Source organism: Nothobranchius furzeri, chromosome 7 (genome assembly GCF_043380555.1).
Source record: "Nothobranchius furzeri strain GRZ-AD chromosome 7, NfurGRZ-RIMD1, whole genome shotgun sequence".
In the NCBI taxonomy this organism is placed as follows: Eukaryota; Metazoa; Chordata; class Actinopteri; order Cyprinodontiformes; family Nothobranchiidae; genus Nothobranchius; species Nothobranchius furzeri.
This window is the reverse complement of record NC_091747.1, coordinates 27,301,395-27,327,879: the sequence shown is the minus strand read 5'-3', so window position 1 is coordinate 27,327,879 and position 26,485 is coordinate 27,301,395. Positions and strand designations below refer to the sequence as shown.

The following is a 26,485-nucleotide window of genomic DNA, read 5'->3' as shown; positions in this document are numbered from 1 at the left end:
AAGCACTAGCCGCTGCAGCCGCAGGCTTTTTAGCTTTAGCTGCCAGCTGACTCTCATTGTATTGTTTGGGATGCCTTCTTTTCAAGTGATTAAAGAAGTTTGTGGTGTTGCCATCACTTGCCTTGACGCTCTCCTTGCAAATGACGTTTCGCTGCTCTTTGTCATCTGGTGAAAAACCAAACCAGTTCCATATAATGGACGAGGCGTTCCTCTTCGGAACGAAAACCTCGTTGTCGCTCTCAGCCGCGGCCGAAGCCATGTTTGTTCACACACAGGTGAAAACAAGCGGGTCACTAATATATTACTATGACTCACTCTCATTGGTTAAGGGTCAAACAAAGGCGTGTCATTCGCCTGGGGTAAGTTCCCTTTTCATTCAGAGGCAGAAATTCAACAGCAGAGCTGTGAATCGTGATAAAAAGGTCTCTCAAAAATGACAGACCGTCAGATGTGTAGATCGTAAAACGGTCTAAAATCGTCATATCGCCCAGCCCTACCCTCAAGTAGGGATGTTGCGATCACGGTTTTTAGCTCCCGATCCGATTTCGTGCATTTGCTTTTAAGAATTTGCCGATACCGAGTCTTGATCCGGTACTTTAGAAATGCATTAAGAAAATAGGAGAACACAAGAGTTGTCCTTTTGTTATTTTTAATCATTAATGAGTTTATTTATTTCTGTATTTATGTCATTTCTTTAGTTGTTTTGCCATAAAACATCACTTGTTTGGAAAGTACATGAATAAGAAACAGGTTAATATTAATAAATGTAAAATAAATTCTCATTTAAATGAAAATGTAGTGTTTTGGATGTTGCTACATATCAACTTAAATGACAATAAGACATGGAATTCCATGTAAATATGAATTATCAATCTGACTGGTCTTTGAATGTTTGATTTAATATTACCTTAGGTTCATTGGACCATTCAGGGAACACACATTTTAATTCAGTCAGTGATATAATTAATAAAAATGAATTTATTTCTATTTTTCTAAACTAATGATCATAAAGGACAAAGTATGAAGGAGATGATGGAATGGAAGCTAGATGTTTTAGCAAAACCTTATATGTAAAACCTTAATATGAAATATGAAGTTTTGAAGTCATTAATTCCAGGGAAGATAGATTTTATTCAGAGAGTAGAAGATAAGAAGTTTATTACACTCCTGTTGCTGTTCATTTAAAAATACATCAAATTTACAGACATTTTCTCTCTCGAGGGGACAACTTTGCTCTATGTTGGCTAACTTCTACTTGTTATGGTGTGTGAGTTCTAGGACTACCTTAGATTGTGGGACTTACAGCGTTGTTGTCTATTAAACAAAGAATACTGATGTAGAGGAACTTGTTGAATTAAAAAATAAACCATTATTAGTTTGTTTAAAAAATCTCTTTCTCAGGACTAATTTAAAAAGTAATATTTGTTGTTTTTAAATTGTTAAATCTGATTTTTCCCACAGATCCCGATTTCCGATTATGTGACTGGATCGGAGCGTCCCTACACTCAAATCTTTAATGCAGTAAACACGTTTGTCACTAATACCCATTTGTGACAGATGTTACACACTAGATAAAAATTCACTTGTGTCATTTAAAAAAATACTAGTTATAGAAAAGGAAGAAGGAATATGATATTCATGTTAAAAATGATATTATACTTAATAATAATGCTGACATCAGCAGTAACATACATCCTTCATGAAAATACTGCTGAAATCGTTTAACAGTAGTTGTAAATTAATTAAAATAACAGGTAAAAGGGACAACCAACCATGGATGACTAATGGAAATAAAAATGCATGTGCCAAAAAAAATAGTCTGTATATGAGATTCTTAAAGTTACAAACAAAGGAAGCCGAAGACAGATATAAAAAATATAAAAATAAATTAGTAACAATAATTAGAAAACAGAAGAAAGAGTACTATGGTGAGCTATTGAATAAGAACAAAGACAACATCAAGACTACATGGGGAATAATAAATAATGTGATTAACAGAGATAATACAAATGCAAGACTCCCAAACTACTTTGTAAAGGACAATAAAGACATTTATGAAGTTAAAGAAATTTCTAATGAATTCAATGATTTTTTTATAAATGTAGGAAGGAGTCTGGTGGAAAGCAAACCAATAAATCACGATACAATGAATACAATACCTAGAAATGTCAATAGTATTCTCCTTGACAAAGTAGATCAACAAGAAATAAAAAACATTGTAAAAAACTGGGGAAGCAAAAGATCAACTGATTGTGATGATCTGGACATGGTGACTGTAAAAGCTATAATTGAATCTGTTATTGAACCATTCACTTACATCTGTAATCTGTCACTATCTACAGGAGTCTTCCCTGATTTAATGAAAATTGCCAAGGTGGTTCCATTATTTAAGAGCGGTGATAAACAGAGTTTCACTAATTACAGGCCAGTGTCACTGCTTCCACAGTTTTCCAAAATATTAGAAAAAGTGTTTGCATTAAGGTTGGACAAATTCATTGACGAAAATTCAATTTTAAATCATGAACAGTATGGCTTTAGGACCAAACATTCAACAGCAATGGCAGTTATGGATTTAGTAGATAAAATTTCATCAGCAATTGGCAATAAAAACCATTTCATTAGTGTTTTTATTGACTTAAAAAAGGCATTTGATGTCATTGATCATTCAAGGTTACTTCTTAAATTACAACGCTATGGAATAAGAGGGGTGGCGCATCAATGGGTTAATAGTTATTTACGCAATAGAAAACAGTTTGTTCAAATAAATAATGCTAAATCTGAATTAAAAGATATTTATTATGGTGTGCCACAAGGGTCAGTCCTCGGACCTAAACTGTTCATATTGTTTATTAATGACCTGGTAAATGTGTCAAATTTACTTGGCACAGTTTTATTTGCGGATGATACTACATTGTTTTATTCAGGATTAAATATACATGAAGTAACTCAAGTGATAAACAGTGAATTGATTAAAGTTAAAAAATGGTTTGATATAAATAGACTGTCACTGAACCTGAACAAAACAAACTATATACTGTTTAATAACAGAAGAAGCTGTGATGTATCTTTAATGATAGATGGAATGGAAATTCAAAGGGTAAAAGAAACCAAATTTCTTGGAGTCATGTTCGATGAGAGTCTCACGTGGAAATCACATGTAGGTTATATAAAGGGGAAAATTGCCAAAGCCATAGGGGTATTATATAGAGTCAAGTTTCTACTAAATTTGTCAGGGTTGTTAACATTGTATCACTCACTGATTGAACCATATTTATTTTATTGTTTAGAAATTTGGGGAGCCACTTGCAAAACTTTTACACAACCGTTGTTCATTTAGCAAAAAAGAGCATTGAGAATCATTAATAACAGTAACTATAGAGCTCACACTAATCAATTATTCATTAGATACAAAATACTGAAATTTCCTGACTTGGTAGAGTGCAAAATATTGCAAATAATGTACAGAGCGATTACGAGTAATCTACCAACTAATATTCAGAAAATGTTTCATAAGAGAGTAAGTGGGTACATGTTAAAAGGAACTGATGTCTTTAAGAAACCTAGATTCAGAACCAAAGTTAGGGAATGTAACATTTCTGTAAACGGTGTAAGATTGTGGAATGCCATTAACAAGGAATTTAAAGAATCAACTACACTTGCTATATTTAAAAAATGTATAAAATCTAATGTATTTAGTAATTATGAAAAGGAGAATTATAATGTCAAAGATTAGACGTGAAAATATTAGAAAGTGACTGAGGTTACACTGTGTTTGTTTGGCGGATAATTTTATTTCGTAAAAAGGGGCAGAAATCATAAGATTTTTTCTTCTATCTGCTCCTTTTCATTCAAATGTTTTTTTTCAATATGTTAATGTATCCTGTATTTGTTTGTGTTTATTTTATACATTGTGAACGAAATAAAAGATTAAAAAAATAAATAAAAAACATCAGTAGAATTAAGTGGTCCTGGCAGAAAATGAAGATTAAAGGGGCATTGTGGAAGTTTGACAGCCAAAACATGCATAGAAATAATAAATTTCTTCTTCATACATTCTCCTGCAATGCCCTGGTCCTGTAGAATGAGCCCTGGCATTTTTACTGATTGCCTGTTCTTCTGTAAAATCACAGAAAAAGAGAGATGCTCGGGTCGAGCAGGCTGCTTCATGCGCGTTCACGCTCAGGCATAGCCCGTAGCATTTGCTATCCGTAGCTTTAGCAGCAGACAGAGAGGTAGTGCCAACTCAGCGACTTTGTCGCTGTTCCTAACGCCTAGTGATGAACCTAGCTACATTTCTGAGGACCCTTAGCTACTTTCTTCTAGATATTTCCTGCAAATTAGCAACAAAATAGCCATTTTCGCTCCGAACCTTTCTTTGAATGTTGTTTCAGCTGTCATCAAGGATATAAATGTTACAGATACAAAAGACATCACTGGCGCTTTAGCTCACCTGGTTAGTCTTCGGACTCTCGTACAGAAGACCCGGGTTCCATTCTGGATGTGAACCTACTTAGTTTCTTTTTTACATTAATGGTCTATATTTTTTTACAGGAAGATGCCCAAATTTTTATTTGAGACTCGCCGAACGGCATTGAATTCACAGATAAAAAAAGATGTGGGTTCAACTTTCATTTTGGAACAATTTTTCAAGCAAGGGAAGGGAATGATCTGAGCATGCAGGAAGACTGACCCATCTTAAACCTTTGTCAGCTGTGCTGAAGAGAAAGGTACAGAACCAAATTATTTAATTAGCTGTGCTTTCTCCTGTCCTCTGTCCTCTGGGCCACACACACACGGGACTGTCTCAGCTGTTATTTTTGTTAAGGAGTGTGCACGTACAGCATGCGCGCCTCCTGCACGAGCCTACTATTGAAGCTGCCCTTACGCTTTTGGCCTGAGGGGGCAATAGCGAGCATAAAAATTCAAAACGCCGTAAAGTCCCTTTAAATGAGGAAAAGGTTAAAACGTAAATCCAATAACTACATTTTAAAAGCTCACATTAATAATTTATGAAGAGGGCAGCACCTGTTGTTCCCGCTGTGGTCCAGAGGTGGCGCTAATGCCTCACCTTGGCCGTTTCTCATTATGCGTACTTGTGTGAACCTATGTACTCGCATTCTTGTGAAGCTTCATCAACGCTATCCCAAGTACTGTTCCAGTGCTAAGTACATAACATGGCAAGTTCAAAGTTCCCAGATTGTTCTTGCTCCGCCCATTTTATGGAGGATCAATGCATCCTTCTGCAGACTTGAGACAACTTAATGTCCCATAAATGCACTGCATCTCAATATGTTAAACTCGGAATATCAGAGGAGAAAGCTCATAACTGTAGTGTTTTATATCAGAAATACAAATGAATATAAAGTTGTCTGTTTTTGTAAATAGTTGTGTGTAACCCGTTAAAATTTGCTGTGTGTATTTGGATTTTTCCAGGCTCTTGACAATCCCTCAAAATGCTAATTAGCTAACCCGCTATCAGAATAACAGCAGTGTTGCCTTAAATTGCTGTTTAGATTAAATGTAACCCATTTATAGTGAGGAACATAAGTATTTGAACACCTTGCGATTTTGCAAGTTCTCCCACTTAGAAATCATGGAGGGGTCTGAAGTTCACATTATGGGTGCATTCCCACTGTGAGAGACAGAATGTAAAAAAAAAAGTCAGGAAATCACATGGTATGATTTGTAAAGAATTTATTTGTTTTGCGCTGCTGTACATAAGTATTTGAACACCTGAGAAAATCAGTATTATTATTTGGTACAGAAGCCTGTTTGCATTCACAGAGATCAAATGCTTCCTGTAGTTCTTGATCAGGTTTGCACATGCTGCAACAGGGATTTTGGCCCACTCCTCCACACAGATCTTCTCTAGATCTGTCAGGTTCTGGGGCTGGTGCTGAGCAACACGAAGTTTCAGCTCCCTCCAAAGATTTTCGATTGGATTTAGGTCTGGAGACTGGCAACCTGAGTCGCGCTACCTTAATAGAGATAAGAGGGTTACATGAGGATTGGTTCAGGTGGAGGGAAAAAAAGGCACTTCAGAGCTACCCTCCACCGGGAGGGCAGCTTTGCTCTGCAAAAAAACACCTCAGACAGATATGCAACAGACTTCAGACAACACAACATATGTGTCCACTAGGTGGGGTGGTGGGTTGGGACTATCCCCAATTCAGTTCCTGCAGCCATAATAAGCAGCGCATGTCACCTCTGTGTGGTTAGGGGGAGGTGCATTGAGAGTTGGAGGGTTGCACTGACCCTGGAACGTTTCAGCGGCCTTCCCGCAGTCCCGCCCATTCTGGGAAAGGAGACGGAGTTGAGTTGCCATAGCGACGGCACATTCCATATCTTCTGAGGGGGGAGTTTTCGTTGGAGCCTTGCAGGCTCAAGGGCGGCAGATTCCTTTTCGAAATTGTTTTGGGGCCAGACAGAGATAATTTCCTCTCTGTCTTACAGTTTGTTGGTCCTCAACCTCTCAAAATCCCAATAATGGACATTAATCTATCCCAATCCATGCTGATTCGTCCACTGTCTCCTTGATGGCATCCATCTTTTGTGCCAATGAATCAATCTCCGCCAAAGTCCCAAGCTTACGATTTATCTTGACAATTATGTGAGTCTGTGAATTCACAGCATGGTGCAAACCATCTCTGAGCTCGGGGATCAGGCCAATATTCCTCGACAGCTCGTTAATTTTACGGTAAGCCAGGAAGCCTCCAAGGCCAATGAGCAGGAAACCTGACATCAACACTACGAATATCCACACGTCTTCAGAGTCCTCCACAGACAGCTGAGATAAACAAATCAAGTTCCACTGTTTCCAGGAGTCCATGACGTGTCCAACTGAGTCTGTCCCAGAGGGGCATCCGGAAGCCCCTTCTCCCACTCTCATCGTTGAAATAATTTTTTCAATCGCGCTGAGAGATCAGCTGACGAGATCCATTTTAGTGAATTTCAGTTTCCAGAAAAATGCAGAAGCAGCCGTGCACCCTGCACACAGAGACAGACAAAGGGCCTTGAGGATAAGATATGGAGGAGAGGAGGAAAAAGTGTCTGCACCCTCCAAGAGCCGAAAGAGCCTGATTGATGTCAAGTTGTTATTGTTGTTGTTAGCCTCAAGGGCAACATGCCGATTATCACTTGTAAGTCGCTTTGGACAAAAGCGTCTGCTAAATACACAAACCTAAACATAAAGAGAGGGGCAGAGCTGTCAACTGACCACTACCTGGTGGTGAGTTCGCTTCGATGGTGGGGGAGGATGCCGGTCGGACCTGGTAGGCCCAAACGTATTGTGAGGGTCTGCTGGGAACATCTGGCAGTCTCCTGTCAGAAGTAGTTTATATTCTCACCTCAAAAAGCTCAGTGGCAAGACCCTGGAGGTGCAAGGGCATGGTCCTGCCTCAAGTGGAGGAGTTCAAGTATCTCGGGTCTTGTTCACGAGTAAGGGAAAGCTGGAGCATGAGATCGATAGGCGGATTGGTGCTGCGTCTGCAGTGATGTGGGCGTTGTACCAGTTTGTCGTGGTGAAGAGAGAGCTGAGTCAGAAGGCAAAGCTCTCGGTTTATCGGTCAATCTATGTTCCTACCCTCACCTATGGTCACGAGCTTTGGGTAGTGACCAAAAGAAGGAGATCACGGATACAAGCGGCTGAAATGAGTTTTCTCCGAAGAGTGGCTGGGCCCTCCCTTAGAGATAGGGTGAGAAGCTTGGTCGTCTGGGAGGGGCTAGGAGTAGACCCACTGCTCCTCCACATCAAGAAGAGCCAGTTGAGGTGGCTCGAACGTCTGGTCAGGATGCCTCCTGGACACCTCCCTGGTGAGGTTTTTTGGGCACGTCCAGTCGGGAGAAGGCCTAAAGGAAGACCCAGGACACGCTGGAGAGACTGTCTCACGGCTGGCCAGGCAACGCCTTGGGATTCCACTGGAGGAGCTGGCCCAAGTGGCTGGGGAGAGGGAAGTCTGGGCCTCCCTGCTTAGGCTCCTACTCCAGCGACCCGACTCCGGCTAAGCGGCCGAAAATGGATGGATGGAGGATGATGTCTAGGATGACTGAGAACCTACACCTTCATGCTGCAGCAGCGATTCAGTCAGAAGAGAAACTGAAACTATAATGTAGCTGCTGTCAGTAACAAACTAACAGATTTAAAACATTAAAACTCATCAGACTAAATAGTTCAGAAAGGAAATTAAAAATCTCAAAACTTTGTGTGTTGTGATATAAATTTATTGATTATTACTATGAGTATTTATTATTTTATCAGCTCCTAGTTGCGTAACTCGGTGTAATGCCCGGCTCACACTGCGATTTTTGGCCGTGTTAGCCAAATCCCTCGTCCTGAGCAGAATCGTGACAGTCAATGTGATTTCTTGTTTTTGTGTTTTAATTTTTATATTTATGAGCTGATCTCCTCACCCTCACAGAATCACGTTTTTCACAATTATTCTGATGGTCTACAAATGTAGTTTAAATATTTAAGTATAACTGCAGTTGAACTTGGGCTATTAACAGAAATAATAACTGGTGTGTAGTTTATAATCCGCAAGCTCAGCGAGGCGGAGTCTTGCTGCTGCGGCGTCCCAGAGGTGTGTTTTCATTGGTCGGTTACAGACGGGAGTCATAGGTTTTCAAGCATGCTTAAAGACTGAGGCTGATTTGGTCGTGAGACGGCTCAAAAGCCATTACAGAGTGGGTCACACCGTACGTTCACAGCATGGTGCACACCTGAGTGGAAATTTAAGGAATTATCCTTTATTTAAAAAGTGAAAGTGACAGGAATAAATGGATCATGTGACCTCTGCCAGAGAGCTGCCTTCTCAGAGTGTATCCAAACGCAGCAGTGATTTAGTCCGTTTCCAACTAACTTATAAAAGAAAGAAACCCAGTAGTCTGTTCAGAAGAAAAACTGTTTGCTTAAATAAAGTACCACAATGGTGGGCACCACGGGGAAACACAAAGACGAGGCTTACTTTTAACACTTGAACCATGTTTAATACGATACCTCACTACCAAACTACAAATACTAAATTTAACAAAAGAAAAATCTAAATTTCTCTTCCAGCAAACATATGCACTGCACTTGTATATAAAAAATTGTTTTGGACTTCTTCTGTATTTGCAAATCAGGTCATGCGTCATGGCGTCACATGCACGTAATAATCGCCCATCATCTTTTTTTTTGTCTGATGATGGGCGGTGGGTCCCATTGGTTAAGGTAACAATTGTCCCAGGCATTTTGCGGAGCCATCGTCCCGAGTGTCTCCTTTAGCATCTTTGGAAATCTAAAATATCCCCAGCACAGTCGTTCTGATGGTTGCTGTCTCTGCTTCTGCCCTGATGTGCATGTACCGTTCCAGGCACGCTGTAATTTTTGTCCTTGCACATCATGCACTTCTGTCTTTGTTTCGTAGTTGTTTGGTTGTTTTTTTTTTTCGACAGTGGGTTAATAGTTAAGGCAGGTAATAACACAGATGTCTGTTTTGCAGGTCCAGCCAACGAGGAGAACTTTTTTGAATGGGAGGCACTCATCATGTGAGTACGAGCTTAACCCTTACCCAACATTAAAGCATTTTTTGTGCTGACACGTGTATTTTTGTGAATAACTTTGGCAATGTTAATGCAATTTATCTAATTTTGGGGAGGGTGTGTATTTGTGAAGGAAGTATTAAAAATAGTTAGAAAAAATCTTCAACTCCCTTTATTATAACGCAGGAATGTTTTTGTAGCGTTAAGCATCTTTCTGCATTTTTTTGCGCCATTGACTTCCATATAAATCATATTTTTATAAGCATAAATATTAGCATAATTAAAAAATGTGTTCCCAGACCAGTCACACATTCAATGTTTAGTTTTTACCGTTTTCCACTAGATGGCATATTTTCTCCATATATTGCAGGGCAATGACTGACACTGCATTTAAATTAAATGATTCTGCTGTATTTCTTTACCTCTGACTGTCCATTATAATACATATTTTGTAAAAAAAAATAAATAAATAAATAAAAAGGTTTGTGTGTTATTTAGAGATTCCATACAATAGTTTTCATATGTGTGTTCTGAATTTTTGATAATTGTGTTTTTACAGTGTGCCTTAAAAAAATAAGCCTTTACTGAAAGTAGAAAATCTGCTCATTCTCAAAATGGCATTTTGTCATGTGTCACTGTGTGTGCTTGTGCAGGCATGCATGCATGCAGGGATCAAAGCACTTTACAAATCTTCAAAAGACAGATCTGTGATATAGAGGGGTTAATATAGAGGGGAGGAGAAAGTATGACAACTGGACGGATGTTGACTACGTGGAACTCCGTGCATTCCTTGGGCTGCTTGTTCCCGCTGGGGGTGCTCCGTTCCTGGGGGAATCTACTGCAAGCCTCTGGGGGGAGGAAACGGGGAGGCCGATTTTCAGAGCCACAATGAGCCTGCGAAGGTTCCATTTGCTGGCGACAGCAGTGCGGTTTGATGACCGCTTGAGCACGCCGGTTGGTGCAGCAGTACAAGCTCGCTCCCCTCCTGGAGGTGTGGGACTTCCGGGTGGCCCGGCTCCCTCTTGCCTACAACAAAGATGTGTGTGTGGACGAACAGCTCGTCGGATTCAGAGGTCGCTGCAACTTCCAAGTAGTATATGCCCTCAAAGCCAGCAAAATATGGCTTCAAGCTGTGGGTGTTGTGCGATGTAGCCTCTTCTTATGCATGGGGGATTATTCCCTACCTGGGCAAGATGACGCGAGATGCCCCTGCAGAAAGGGAGCAAGGGAGGCGAGTGGTGCTGGAGCTCAACGAGGGACTGAGCGGCCGCACTGTCACCACGGACAATTTTTTCACATCACTAGCCCTTGGAGAAGAGCTGCTCCAAAATAAAATGTGTCTTGTGGGAACAGTTAGTCGCAACAAAACAGAGCTGCCCCCACAGCTGCTGCAGATGAGAAGCAGAGCGGTTCTGTCCTCGCTCTTCGCCTTCACCTCCACCACCACCGCAGTGACCTACATACCGAAGCACAGACGGAGCGTTCTGCTCCTCACCACATCTCTGTGCGTTCATCGTCTGTTTGAAGCCAGCTGACCTCCTGCAGCCACTTCTCCGCGAATACTCTTTTCTTTTGCGGCTCCGACTCAGTCTGACATTTTTTTGGAGGCGCAGGAACACCAAAATAATTACTTAATAGAGCTTGCTTCTTGGACATCTTTAAAATGCTCCAGAAATGTGGTGTCTTCCTCCACAAAATCTTAGGTGTGCAAATGCGTGCTGCCTCTTTTTTTCAGGTGCGCATTGTTTAATTTGACAGCGCATGCGCACCTGCGGACCACTTATGTGCACACCTGATTATACAAGAAGTTGATTGTTGAGTATGTTTAATCTATTTGTTACTCTATATTATTGTTATTTTTATATAAATATGTTTCTTAATTTTTAAATTTTGTTTCTGAGATAAGTTGAATAAGAATAAGTGAGAAGGGGGTAGGAATCTACAAGTTTTACTTCTAACTACTCCTTTTTGGACTTTATTATTTGATTGCTTTTGTGTCGAGTTGTGTTGTATAAAAAATGTATTTTTTATTTATTTATTTTTTTTACGTTAGTTCGAAACAAAGTACAAGTTAAGTCAAGTCAAGAATTGAGCCTTGGGGGGCCCCACATGTCCTGGTGATCTGCTTTGATTGGTATTCTCTAATACAGACAACATAGCCCCTGTCTTTGAGATAGGACTGGAACCAGCCAACAACTGTGCCTGATAGTCCCACCCAGTTTCAGTCTGTCCAGTCCAGAAAAATGTTATGGTCCACAGTATTAAAAGCTGCACTGAGGTCAAGCATTATCAGGACAGACGCTTTACCTGAATCGGTGTTGAGACGAATGTGGTTTAATACCTTGATCAGTGCAGTCTCTGTGCTGTGGTGCTGTCTAAAGCCTGACTGAAGACCGTCCGTAATGTTATTTGACTGTAAATAGTTGTTTATTTGGATCATTATCACCTTTTCAATGATTCCTCCATCAGAGGGAGATTAGAGATCGGTCAGTAGTTGTTCAACACTGAGGATCTAGTTTCCTCTTCTTTAGAAGGGTTTCACAGCAGCAGTTTTCAGTGGTTTAGGAAAAAGCCCTGAAGGTAAAGAACAGTTAACAATTTCCAGTACCTCAGCTTTTAAGCAACTAAAAACATTTTAAAGAAGTTTGTAGTTAGGCTGTCCAGACAGCAGGTAGAGGGATTTAGGGCCTTTACTATGTCATTCAGTGTTTTAGTACTAATCAGGGTGAAAGTTGGCGTCCTGGCCAGGTTGTTGCTGTGTGGCTGTGTCAGTGGTCTGGTTGTGTTAGTTGATGTAGAGGAATGAATGGCTGATCTAATGTTTGTGATGTTTTTATTGAAGAAGGATGCAAGCTCATCACATCTGGTCTGACATATGAAGTCCGGGGCTAACTGTGCTGGGAGATTAGTTAGCCTCTCGACAGTAGCAAACAGAACATGGGAACTGTTAATATTATCATTGATGGCTTTTGAGAAAAATTAAGCCTAATTTATACATCTCCGTCAGCTCCACTACGGAGAGACACTTTGACGGAGATGGTTTGTTCTCAGGCTTCTCCGTCAGCTGAATTTTTGCAAAATAATTCCCCTCCAGGACAACAGAGGGCGTAGCGTTATTCTGAGATATCCTGCCACCATTACAGTCACATATCCGGTCCACGACAGTTTATTTACTATTGTGTTTACATTGTTTGAATGTATTTTAGAGACTTTTTAACACAAACAAATTTGTCCCCCATCCACTTCTTCATGCGATCGGCACAAATAAAAGGCTTGCTCCGTATTTGGTCCTCCTTCAGTCACGGGTGAAAAAGCGTTCACATCTTCAGACTTTTTCTGCCATGCATTCTTCAATCTGTTCTGTGCCCGCCGCTAAATATCTTTTTACTTTTTCAATAAAGCCAATGCTGTTAAATTTACAGGAGCAGCATCCTGACCAATCACAAGCTTGCCTTTTTCCATCGCTTTTTACGGAAAGCTAAAAATTTGGGATTGTCTCCATCCCCCTATGTCAGCCCATCGGAGAGCTCTTGCGCCAACACATGGCGTTGCGCTTCTCAGACAGAGAAGTATAAATTAGGCTCTAGACACACAGATACACACGCATTTACACACACATGTACGCACACACACACATAGATTTACACACACACACACACACACACACACACACACACACACACACACACACATAGAAACACCACTCACACAAATCACCTGGTAAACTACATCACACACAGATGAGTTTACAAGTACAAACATCTTTTGAGACTTTTTCTCACCTGACTTATTTGTGCGTACGTGGTGCATTTGAATGCCGCATGGAAGCTGGGAAATCTAAATTTCCTTTGGATTTAGTCTAAACTTGTGTTGAAGGGACAAATGTCTTTCTGTGAAAAAATAGAGTATCAGTTGGTGACGCTTCTCATGGACAAGTAAGCCTATAAATATATGAAAACACACTGTAACATGATCCAGGGTTTCCCCCAGCGCTTTATAAGTCTGGCGGCCCGCCAGGCTTTGCTTGCCCACCCACCAGACTAAAGCTTGGTTAATGCTTGACGCATTCACTTTCCGCTTGGTGATGCGGCTCGCGGATGGAACGCGCTTCACAACTTGAAGCATTCTTGGTTCGTGCGGCTTGTCGCTGCGGTGAGCCAATATTCTCCCAAACTGTAGGGGGCAGCATGGAGCTCTACATGCGTCCAACACTACACCATAGTAGAAGTAGAAATTACTGTTTACAACATGGCATTCCAGCATTTTTAACAGCGTCCTCGTCTTTTCTGACAGTGCGAGCTATTTCTCTCCAAGAAATATTAACAACATGTTGATCACGGTGATCTCTGAGAGCTGAATCATACAAATGTCTGTATTTATGAACCTCTGCCATACTAATTCGTGCCAGTCCGCCATGTTTTTCCGTGTCCGACCGTCCGCATGGTTGGAAAATTTCCTAGTTGCGCGGTGCGGAAATTTTGGGCCATGTGGAGGGGCGTGGTTGTTAAAATGACGCAATTTTGCAGTGCGGACCACGCGGACGCGTCAAGCATAAACCAACCTTAAGCATCATGCCCCGCCCCTCTCCCCGACCCTAGCGTGTCCGCTGACACAACAACACGAGCGGCGCAACGAAACTAGAGCCCTCCATCTGCTGATACTGGTGAGAAACAGCAGCGGAACCTGTGCAACCACCCCACCCCCACTCTCACGGAGGAGCGCTGCGGGACGGAGCTCGCGATCCGCCCCAACAACCCCCCCGACGGCCAAAGCCACCAGGCTTAACTCATTTTCTGGGGGAAACCCTGCTAGAGGATAGGGCTGGGCGATATGACAATTTTAGACCGTGTTACGATCTACACATCTGACGGTCTGTCATTTTTGAGAGACCTTTTTATCATGATTCACAGCTCTGCTGTTGAAATTCTGCCTCTGAGTGAAAAGTGAACTTACCTCAGGCGAATGGTACCGACCGAATTCCATAGTACCGACCGAGCACCGATTCACGTCATTTCAAACGGTGCCTCGTTTCGTTACCCGTCCTTCATAACGAGAACTTGCCAAGACAGCTGCGCATGTGCAAGAGCGTTATGTCGTCGGTCGCTGCGAGCGAGTTGTAAACAGAGCAGCATGGTAGAAAGAACGCACGCTAACGCTTGGGTCCACTTCACTAAATGTGATGGGTAACTGGGTGATGATGAAACCAGCGACAGACAACGATCTAAGTGAGACATCCTCATCTTAATCTGCTCCGGTAGGTAAATAAAATGTTTAAGATAATGTTAGCTTCATATGTTAGCTTCCGTTTTGCTAATGGTGCGTTCGCTTTCTCCTCGGAACTCCGAATTCCCGACTAGAAGAACATGAACGCACTCTAAAGTTTGGCTTCACTTTACTAAATGCGACAGGTGACTGGGTGAAGATGAAACCAGCGACAACGATCTAAAGCTTGGTTTATGCTTGACGCATTCACTTTCCGCGCGGTGATGCGGCTCGCAGATGGAACGCGCTTCACAACTCGCAGCGTTTATGGTTTGTGCGGCTCGTCTCTGCGGTGAGCCAATATTCTCCCAAACTAAACGGGGCAGCATGGAGCTCTACAGCATGCATCCAACACTACACCATAGTAGAAGTAGAAATCACTGTTTACAACATGGCATTTCAGCATTTTTAACAGCGTCCTCGTCTTTTCCGACAGTGCGAGCTATTTCTCTCCAAGAATTATTAACAACATGTTGATCACGGTGATCTCTAAGAGTTGAATCATACAAATGTCTGTATTTACGAACCTCTGCCGTGCCGGTCCGCCATGTTTTTCCGCGTCTGACCGTCCGCGTGGTTAGAAATTTTCCGAGGTGCGCGTTGCGGAAATCTTGGGCCGTGCGGAGACGCGGTGGAGGGGCGTGGTTGTTAAAATGACGCAAAATGACGCAACTTTTCCGCGCGGAGCCGTGCGGACCTCGCGGACGCGTCAAGCATAAACCAACCTTAAGTGTGAGGCATCATCATTTTAATCTGCTCCAGCAGTTAAATAAACTGTTAAAGATATTGTTAGCTTGATATGTTAGCTTCCATTGCCACCATTGTTATCGGCTAATGGTGCGTTCGCTTTCTCCTCGGAAATTCTAACTTCCCAGTAGGAAAAATCAAATGAAAAAAGACTGCAAAAGGAATGAAGATACACAGTAAATTTAGTTCACAGTAAAGATGTTTGCTTCAGTTTAATTATCAGCTTATAAACTACAAGGACGATGTTAAAATACAAACAGTTGTATGTTATTTATCGTGATATTTATCAAATATTGTTATGTATTGAGAAAAATATATATTTAATTATAAAAGAGATTTAAAATATGAATCACTCAAAAGTATCGAAAATTGGTACCGTTAAGTACCGGTATCGATTCGTAGGTACCGGGAATTAGTACCGAATCGATTCAAATGTCAAAGGTACCCATCCCTAATGCATGCCTTTGTTTGACTCTTAACCAATCAGAGTGAGTCATAGTAATTTATTAGTGCCCCGCTTGTTTTCACCTGTGTGTGAACAAACATGGCTTCGGCCGCGGCTGAGAGCGGCAACGAGGTTTTCGTTCCGAAGAGGAACGCCTCGTCCATTATATGGAACTGGTTCGGTTTTTCACCAGATGACAAAGAGCAGCGAAACGTCATTTGCAAAGTTTGCAAGGAGAGCGTCAAGGCAAGTGATGGCAACGCCACAAACTTGTTTAAGCACTTGAAAAGAAGCCATCCCAAACAATGCAATGACAGCCAGCTGGCAGCTAAAGCTAAAAAGCCTGCGGCGGCAGCGGCTAGTGCTTCTTCCAGGCAGCAAACGCTAACATAAACACTCACAAAACTCATTCCCTACGACAGAGACAGCAGACGATGGAACAGCGTGACAGATGCAGTGACGTACCACTTGGTTAAAGATTTGTGTCCCGTGCGAACAGTAGGAGTGGGTCAAAGAGCGGGTCAATTGAGCCTCGGAGTCCTTCTCCACCCATGTATCAATTTTAAAAAATGCAACATTAGTAGGCGTTGCCTGGAGGACCGAGAGGGCGGAGCCGCGGCAGTGACGAAGACGATGGCTAACTAGACGAAGCTAGCTCCCTTTACTCTGAGCAGTTATTAGAAGTGGAGGACGTTTCTCCCCCTCCTTACCCAGACACTTGAGAAGAAAGGGACCAAGTCTATTTGGAGGAGACAAGCGGACCTGAGCCTTATTGTTTTGAGCTTGTGAGTTGCCTGAAACTCCCAGAACCGACCCAACAGAACCATCTCTGAAATGTAAGTAGCCGTTAGCCATAGCATTGGATTAGCTGCAGTGTTTGGCTCCACGGCCCTAAAAAGCTAGTATTCAGCATGTTTTAGAGGTTTATCTGCTTCAGCACACCTGGTTTTAATCAGCAACAAATAGCTGAGCTGCTTAACAGCTAATCTAACCTGTTAAAGTAGGAAAATCCACTGAAACGTGCTGGATAGCAGCTCTCCGGTAGCCCTGGGCTCAAGTTACAGTCTGCTGCATATAAAGTTATGAAAATACCCCATGAGAAAATTATTCTGTAATGTGTTCAGCTCACTAAAACTGCCCTGATTTATTTATTTACTGATAACAGCTGCTCTCTTGGTTCTAGGTCCTCTGGTGTCTGCAGCTGGTCTGGTGTCGTCAGGATCAGGAGCTTCCAGAAGAATGTGCCTTTCAATGACTCTTTCCCGCTTATTTGTTATATTAATTAAATAAATCTCAATTTATATATTTCCTGTTTTTGTTTATGTCCATAAATACTTAAACATGCTTGAAATTAAAACGAGCTTTTAACAGTGAGGTGCTAGTTTAATTAATCACAATAGAGCTAGTTAAGCATGCAACAAAAATGTGATAATCAATGTAATTTATAAATATCCATTAAAATATCAAAACTGGAATCTATATGAGATATTTGGCAGCACAAAAAACTTGTCAAACACAATATTTATTATAATAATTGTAGGCAGACAGGAGACAGAGCTGATGGAGGTTCTCAGTCATCGAAGGATGGCTGAAGGCTTTCCAGGAACAGGAGATGTGGTGTTGTCTCTTCTCTCTCTATTCTGCCAGATGAGCTGATAGGTTACAGGTGTGTGAGGACATCCTCTTGCTGTCACAACCAGATGACAGGAGTTATCAGGTGATCAGCCAGGCTAATGAGATGCAGAAAGAAAACAAATTCAGGACAGTGTACAATATGTGGTGTTGCTCACCTTATGTGCTCTTATAGAATATTAATGTGTGCATGCCTCATGGTGTAGAGTCCATATTTTGCTGAGTGTCCTGCAATAATGCAGGTTATTAGTTAATTTACTTTTGATAGCAAAAACAAAACATTTAATGTAAAAGTTATTTTCCAGGTGAATCAGCTCACACGTCCCCACCAAGTGTCACGGGGGCAGAATCAGTAGCCTCCGTCATGATGTAATCACATACTTATTTAATTGTTAATATCTTAAAAATTCTGAGATGTTTTAATTTTTTTTTTTTTTTACCTTGAACAGTTCACTGAGCTTGCACTGTCACTGAGGTGGAAGCTGGAATCAACAGCAGACACCTCACACCTTGGTCTTTTCAGGGGGTGTGGCCGCTGCTCTGAGACTTTCTGGAAGATGAATTTTCATCATGGTCCCCGTGGGTCACAAGACACACTGCGGCTGTGAGCTCTAAACTGGCTGGCTATGTAAAAACAAAGAAGCAGCACATTTATAAATGTTTAAAAGAGCATAAAATCACGTGTAACAATAATCTGTAAAACAAATTAAAACTAGAAGGTAATAATAAAATGTTTACATAGAAGATTATTAAAAATAATTCACCTTTGCTACAGGGAAGGTTTCACGTCAGCCTGGACAAGTGCATTCTTGCAGCTAAATCAGTCTGACAGCCAGTGTCCTGGGTAGATTTAGCCTGAAAAAAAAAATATAAGCACATTGTTGTTGGGAGTTTATAAAGTCAGATAATATACAAAAGAATCTCCTATATAGGCGCTTTATAACATTCCTAGTGTGTGATCGTTGTTATAACGTAAAAGTCAGTCATATATGATGTGGAGAGCCTGAAATGTGACCTCCTGAGCAGAATTCCTTACAGAACCAGGTCACAAGCTGGATTTCACGCTGTAATGCTGTCTGTCAACTAGTGCTGCGTCAGTTAGAGCCACTGTTGCAGAATTACCGACTGACTAGCTAAAGGAAGTGAACCACGTCCCTCAGACTTTGCATTTAGGTAGGAAATTGTCTTTAGAAGATGTTAACACGTTTACTTAGCTTACTCACCTCAGACTGGAGCCCGCCGTGGTGGGGGAGCAGAGTCGGTGGGCTGCATCTAAATCGCGGAAGAGCCACGGTGGGCAGCCTCCCACTTCAAACGGAGGCGTGCAGAATCGCGGGTAAAATGCCCACAGAGTCACCGCAAGCATACTACACTACACCTACTCACTAATACTAAGACGATATGGAACACTAAACCCGAACTACTTTCCCAATTACACTAACAGCCAAACACTAACTAAACTACAATATCCAACAGCCAAGCTAACACTAAATAAGTATTTATAACACTAAAAGCTATGCTAAAGACTAGGATATGCTAATGCTATATTCTAATGCTGAACTACCGCTGACCTCCTACGCTCGCTTGCAAATCCAACTCCCACTCGCCACAGGGCGTGGCCGAGACGCTCGTTGCTTTTATAACTTTGGCACAGAGCTGCTACGTAGTACTCTACTGGTTTACGTAGTATCTTACTCTTTAGCCATTGGCTAAAATTTATTCAAAATGACTCAAATTCTATGTTTTCAGCTGAAGGTGGCGCATTACTGTGGTTTTTAGACAGAATTTTTAATTTTTAAAGAAAATGCACCAAAATGCTAAAATAAAGAATGCACACATTTAAAACACTATTAGACACTCATTTATACAGTTCATCAGCAAAAAAAAGTTAATTTAGACGTTACTTGCTCTTTAAGAAAATGATAAAAACATTGGATCCGCGCTACGAGTTTTCCAGCCGCAAGTATTTTTCGAACATCGCCATTCCACGCATGTACGCTGAATGCAAAGTGAGAGTTGCAGAAAATATTCAGAATGCGCAGTTTTTTGCTACCACAAGCGATCTCTGGTCCAGCCGCACATCAGAGCCGTATTTGAGCTTAACTATCCACTACATGAGCAACTGGGAGCTACATAGTATTTTGAACAAGTTAATGTTTGCACAATACGTTTTCAATTGACATGTTTGCTCATTAAATATGTTTACGATTTTAATTTATGTTAAGTTACTTGAAAAACGAGAAAAACTGATTTTTGTAATTGTTTCTCTCAGGGCTTTTATCATCTCTGGTGTGAGTTTAAAATAGAAGTGTGTTAGCACTGTGTTGATTATCCCTAATATGAATAAATGTTTATTTATTCAATGTTTCTCTTCTTTAATACGCAATTGAAGTTATGCTATTCATGGATAAAAAATCGTGATAAAATCGAAATCGTGATAAAATATTGGAAAAATCGTGATATTCTATTTTTGCCATATCGCCCAGCCCTACTAGAGCAGCACTTTCATGAACAAGAGCTGTTGCTTTTTGTCGTAATTATGGAAATTAAATGTCTGTATGATGCCATCAGTTAAAAAAATCATCCAGACATTTAAAATTATAGAGCACGCCGGGAGGATTTGGAGGGGGGTTTGCAGAGATCTTCATGGAGTTAACTAATTTTGTTAACTCAGGCAGAGATGAGGCTGAGGGAGGGATGCTAGACCTAACCTTGTTAACTTTGACAACAAAGATTGACAAAATGTCTTCAGTCTACATCAGAGTGAAAGGTGGCTGTAGGTGAAGCAGCAGAGACTATACTGCTGATGGTGCTAAACAGGAGGTCACTTCATGAGGTTAGAAGATCTTTTAGATGCAGCAGATGGACATGGAGATGAGTTCTTCCTCAAGTGCTCAATTTTTCTGCATCGGTGCTTAAAGCTGCAAATTCTGTCAACCAGGGAGTAGGGTTCACTGCAGGACCTGATCTGGTTCTGACAGGGCGTTTAGATTTCAGATCACCATCGAATTTTCTTAAACTAGTCTGTTTCTGCGGCCCCACATACTGATTTCCATCTGGTTAGATCTCGTTTTCTTAATGAGAGCACAGCTAGCACATTTTCTGCTGCTTTTGATCCACCCTGTTCTTCTGATGATGACCCAGATTCCTTCACTTTTCAGTTTAACGAGGACAACATCTGTCCTGTCAGAACCAGATCAGTTCCTGCAGTGAACCCTACTCCCTGGTTTAACGACATCAAGCACCAATGCAGAAAAAAAGAAGGCTTGTGAAAGAACAAGGCAAAGCAAAAGGGAACCCCAAGGTGCCGTTTAACCCAATCAGCAGCATTATCTCTCTTGCTTCTCCTACAGCCTCCATCCACTCTGATACAGACTGTGACAACTTTGGCGGAGGTAAATACACCATATCATGGATCAGGTATCTGGTCAGGGATCAGACTCATCTTGTTCTGATTCCCTGTCCTCACCTTTTCACCGTGGTAACAGCTGTCCACCTCTCAGCTGATTGTCTTGTTCAGTCTATCATTCAAACAGAACCTGGCTGTAGCTCCACTCACCTTCCAGTCTACAGGTGTAGTTTGATATTTGTGATCAGTGTTATTCACCCGTGTGTTTGTGTATCTTTCAGGGGTCCTGAAGACACGTGTTTTGAAGGAGGTGTGTTTCCTGCCGTCCTTAGTTTCCCATCTGATTATCCTCTCAGTCCTCCGAAGATGAGGTTCACATGTGACATGTTTCACCCCAACAGTAAGTCCACCTGCAGGCTCCGCCCCCTTACCTGTGACATGTTTAATCCCAACAGTAAATCCACCTGCAGGCTCCGCCCCCTTACCTGTGACATGTTTTATCCCAACATTAAATCCACCTGCAGGCGCCGCCCCCTTACCTGTGACATGTTTTATCCCAACATTAAATCCACCTGCAGGCTCCGCCCCCTTACCTGTGATACGTTTAATCCCAACAGTAAATCCACCGGTAGGCACCGCCCCTTTACCTGTGACACATTTAATCCCAAAAGTAAGTCCACCTGCAGGCTCCGCCCCCATACCTGTGACATGTTAAATCTCAACCGTAAATTCTCCTGTAGGCTCCGCCCCTTTTCCTGTGACACGTTTAATCCCAAAAGTCAGTCCACCTGCAGGCTCCGCCCCCTTACCTGTGACATGTTTAATCCCAAAAGTGAGTCGACTGGCAGGCTCCACCCCCTTACCTGTGACATGTTTAATCCCAACAGTAAGTCCGCCTGTAGGCTCCGCCCCCTTACCCATGGCATGTTTCTTCTGATTCTAGTTGTCCTCTCATTTAACATGACCAGTTGGTTGGCCCACTCACAGAGACCCTCTTTCAGAACCTTTAATTGGACCTGTCAGAACACGCCTCGTTAGCCAACCGTTTCATTAGCTCTGATTAGTGGGCAGATGCTGTGATGTCACAGCTCACTCTAGCTCACCCTCAGTACTGATTATAGGACAGAGGTTTTGGTTAGAACCCATCATCATGAGAACCTCCTGCTGCAGCCGGATCACCTCATCCTGAAGCACCCTGAGTAAACAGCAGAAGAGGCAATAATAATGATAATAATAACAATGACCTGAACTTCAACTGGAATATTTACTTTGTGAAGTGGGAGGATAGTTTTGAATTGGGGCTATACAAATATACTTAACTAAACTGGATTAAACTCAGTCAGGTGTCCTACAGAAATGTGGTCCAATCAGAACCAGTCCCGATAGACCTAGGTGTTTACTGCCTGATAGACATTTAGGTTGTGAGTGAGGACCGACCGGTGTGATGGTATAAAACGTGACACCTGTGAACTTGTAGAATCAAGTAGGATTGGATTGGATCAGCTGATAGGATCCAATGAAACTGGAATAATGAGAATCTGGTGCAAAAGTTCATTTATGTCAGAATTTTAATCAAAAACGTGAAATTAATCTATGAAATACTCATTCCATGCAAAGCCAGATATTTCAAGCATTTTTCTACAGAAAAATAAAACTGTGCTGCCAGTTTCATCACTGCTTGTTTCTCCTGAGTTTGTCAGAACCGGCTCTCATCACATTAGCTTCACAGCTATGATGCTCTAGCCTGGCCCGCCAGACTCCTCCTCTGGTTAATTCTGCACAGAGAACGGGTCTGGGATCTTTCCTGTTCAAATAGCCCCACCCCCTGAGAATTCTAACCGAGCCAATCAGTGCTGAGCAGTGTACGTCACACCACAACGCAGAGTTTGTCATAAATATGTCGACTGAAGCAGAGTTCGCTACGGCTCTTTCCTCTGGTCTAAATGACTTGATGAGTCTGGCAGGCCAAGCTAGAAGAAGAAGAAGAAAATATCATTTCTATAGCGCCTCTCAAGATAAAAATCGCGAGGCGCTTCACAAAAACAAAAAATGTAAAAATACAAAAAATAATTTAGAAAATGGTTAAAAATATATTTGAAATGAGCAAAAGACAGACAATTGTGATTAAAAAAAAGTAATAGGAAATAGGGAAATCAGCGGATCCTGAGGAAGGTGGAATAGGTGGGGAGAGCAGAATAAAGAGAGAGTGGTGAAGAAGGTCATACAAAAGCCAGCTTGAACAAGTGAGTCTTCAGCTGTTTTTAAAGGAATCCACTGAGTCCACTGATCTCAGGCTCAGGGGGAGAGAGTTCCAGAGTCTGGGGACCACAGCAGCAAATTATCTGTCACCTTTGACCTTTAGCCTGGTGCTGCACAACCAGTAGGCTTTGGTCACTCGACCTCAGGGACCTGCTGGGGGTGTAGGGACTAAGAAGATCACCAATGTAAGATGGTGCTTGTCCATGTAAGGCCCCATAGACCAGAACCAGGATCTTGAAATCCTAATAATGGCTAATGATGCTAGCCAAACTACGTCCATACGACTGAACTGTTTTCAACGACTAACCATACTAAACTTTACAACTTTGGTCCTTCCAGTCTACCCTGATGGCAGAGTGTGCATCTCCATCCTCCATGCCCCAGGGGACGATCCAATGGGTTATGAGAGCAGTGCAGAAAGGTGGAGCCCAGTCCAGAGTGTGGAGAAGATCCTGTTGTCTGTGGTCAGCATGTTGGCAGGTAGACAAACACACCTGCTACACATGTCACATGTTATACACGCACCTGTTACATCATTGCTACATGTTAAACATCCACCTGTTACATGATTAAAACACCTATTCCACGGTACACACACCAGCTACCAAGGTATTGCCGTGCAGGGGTGGGGGTGGGCGGTTTGTGTCATTTTGTTAAGCAATTTCTGTCATGAATCCTTACAAAAATATTCTAAAACTCTATTTAACCAGAAAGGTCCCATTTAGATAAAACCCCTAATTTTCAATGGAGTCCTGTCCAAGAAGCAGCAAAAGTTACAGCAAAAGCTTTATTACGTTTAAAACATATGCACCGCTACACACCTTTTACGGGTTTAACACACACCTGTCACCTGTTAAACACACACCCGCTACACACCTTTTACATGTTTAAACATACACTCGCTACACACCTGGTATATGTTTAACACACCTGTCACATGTTAAACATACACCTATTACATGTTAAACACACACTCACTACACACCTGTTATATGGTTAAACATACACTCGCTACAAGCCTGGTTCATGTCAAACATACACTCGCTACACACCTGGTACATGTTAAACATACACCCGCTACACACCTGGTACATGTTAAACATACACCCGCTACACACCTGGCATATGTCAAACATACACTCGCTACACACCTGGTACATGTTAAACATACACCCGCTACACACCTGGTACATGTTAAACATACACCCGCTACACACCTGGCATATGTCAAACATACACCCGCTACACACCTTTTACATGTTTAAACATACACTTGCTACACACCTGGTACATGTTTAACTCAGACTTGTCACATGTTTAAACATACACCCGCTACACACCTGGTACATGTTAAACACAGGCCTACAAAGTCATCAGCCAGTGGAAACTATTTTCAACTTTCTTGCCCTCTGATGCTACTAAAGGTCGATTGTGTTGTGTGGTTGTTGTAGAGCCCAATGATGAGAGCGGCGCCAACGTCGATGCGTCTAAGATGTGGCGGGAGGACAGAGACCAGTTCTACAGACTGGCTCAGAAGATCGTCAGGAAGTCTCTGGGCTTGTAGAGATGAAGTCATCACCCTGCTGTGTGTGTGTGCGTGCGTGCGTGTGTGCATGCGTGTGTGCGTGTGTACGTGCGTGTGTGTGTGTGCGTGTGTGTGGTGACAGATCTAAGTTTATCTGAGGACTTTTTGCACTTTAACCTGCTGTTTGTGTTTCTCTGGTTCTGGGTGGGTTTGGGTCAGCTGGTGGAAGTCAGCTGTGAGGTTTTAAACATGAAATCATAACGATCAGCTGATTGATTTCTGAACGGCTTCACTTTGACTCTGATTGTAAATGACCTGATTAAAGAAACTTCCCAGCGATCCTGAACGTTGTGTCTGGAGTTCTTTTCAAAACAAACACGCTGCAGCTAAGAAGGGCCTGGTTCTGGTGCTAGAACCGGTTCTGGACCATTAACGTGTTCACTGAGTGATGTGTTTGAAGCTCTTCCTTCATCTGAGCTCAGGTCACATGACCATGATGAGGTGAGTCATGTGGGTTCAGGCGTGTTTCTGCCTGCTGGACTGGATCCAGTTTCATGTTTGAAGCGTGTTTACTGGGTTCTGAGCTACTTACGTCCAGGTGTGTTTTTTCTGTCCTGTGCGTACCTGTTTCTGTGGATTCACCCAGCAGCTGGGTGGAGATGGAACCAGAACCGAACCAGTCCAGTAGAATTACCTTTATTTGATATCATTAGAATTTCCTTTTGCTTAATCCTTTTTTTTTTTTTCATTTGATTTATGATCTTTTATGTTTTGAATGATTCTTTTGGGGGTTTTTCTGTTAGTCATGATTTATTTTTTATGTGATTTTTCTGAGAAACTTTACTTACCTGTTGCCAAAGTAAGTTTCTATGTAATTGAACTTACCTGTGTACCTGCTTTCCTTACTGGTGAAGGTTCTCTTCCTGATCGTGGTAATCCACAAGGGCTTGAATGAAGACTTCTTTGGTTTGATTTGGTTTTAGTCCACTTGCCTTCCTTTGAGCCCTTGTGGATTGTGAGGATACAGCAGTCATTAAAACATGGGCAGGGCTGATGGGTATGAGGTGGAGCTCTGGCTCACCTGTGGAACTCGTATCATGGACACAAATGCATCGGAGATCAGCCACATGGTCCTCCTGCTGCTTCATCTCTGATCAACATTGGTTATAAACTCCAAACCTGCCTTGTTTCTGACAACCAGCAGGAGGCGGGGTCTGTTATAAACACCTGTTTTAGTACCTGTTTTTTTTAAACGAACACTTCAGATTTATGTTCATGAAAACATTTCCCATTTTCTTTTTAAAAGCCTGGAACCAGTCGTTTTGACTTCCTGTCAGGGTCAACACACACACACACACCTGTGGCTCCTCCTTCCTATTTAGATTTAAATGCAGGCTGAGTGAGCCAACAGATGAAGACTTCTCAGGTAAACTCACCTGGAGCAGAGACAGCTGGAGATACGGAAGAACAGGACCAGAAGAAGACAGGTGGACATCTGTTTGACATTTTTAAATCAGAGTGGTTTTGTTCTCATCGCTCTGAAGTCCAGATGTGTGGTTCTGGAGAACCAGAGCTGATAATTGTTTTTGTTCAGATCTTTTTAATTGAACATATCTGACTAACCAGTGAACATGAGTCGTTCTTCTATGTTCATGGAGCTATCCTGACCTGAACCAGAACCTCAGACTGATCTAGAACCAGAGCAGAGTCCACACGGGTTGTGTTGTTCCACAGGGTTGTAGAACCA

At 42.0% G+C, this 26,485-nt stretch overlaps 1 protein-coding gene across 2 annotated transcripts in view; it reads left to right on the top strand.

Moving 5' to 3' along the window:
- ube2g2 (ubiquitin-conjugating enzyme E2G 2 (UBC7 homolog, yeast)) overlaps nt 1-25,084 on the top strand; it is a 37,440-nt gene extending 12,356 nt beyond the window's left edge. For both annotated transcript variants that reach the window (XM_015974440.3, XM_015974439.3), the window contains 4 exons: nt 9,480-9,525; nt 21,236-21,354; nt 23,553-23,693; nt 24,665-25,084. In XM_015974440.3, the coding sequence (XP_015829926.1) occupies nt 9,480-9,525; nt 21,236-21,354; nt 23,553-23,693; nt 24,665-24,777 (419 nt within the window). In that variant the 3' untranslated portion in view covers nt 24,778-25,084. The remainder of the gene's footprint in view (nt 1-9,479; nt 9,526-21,235; nt 21,355-23,552; nt 23,694-24,664) is intronic.
- Nucleotides 25,085-26,485: the final 1,401 nt, after the last annotated feature.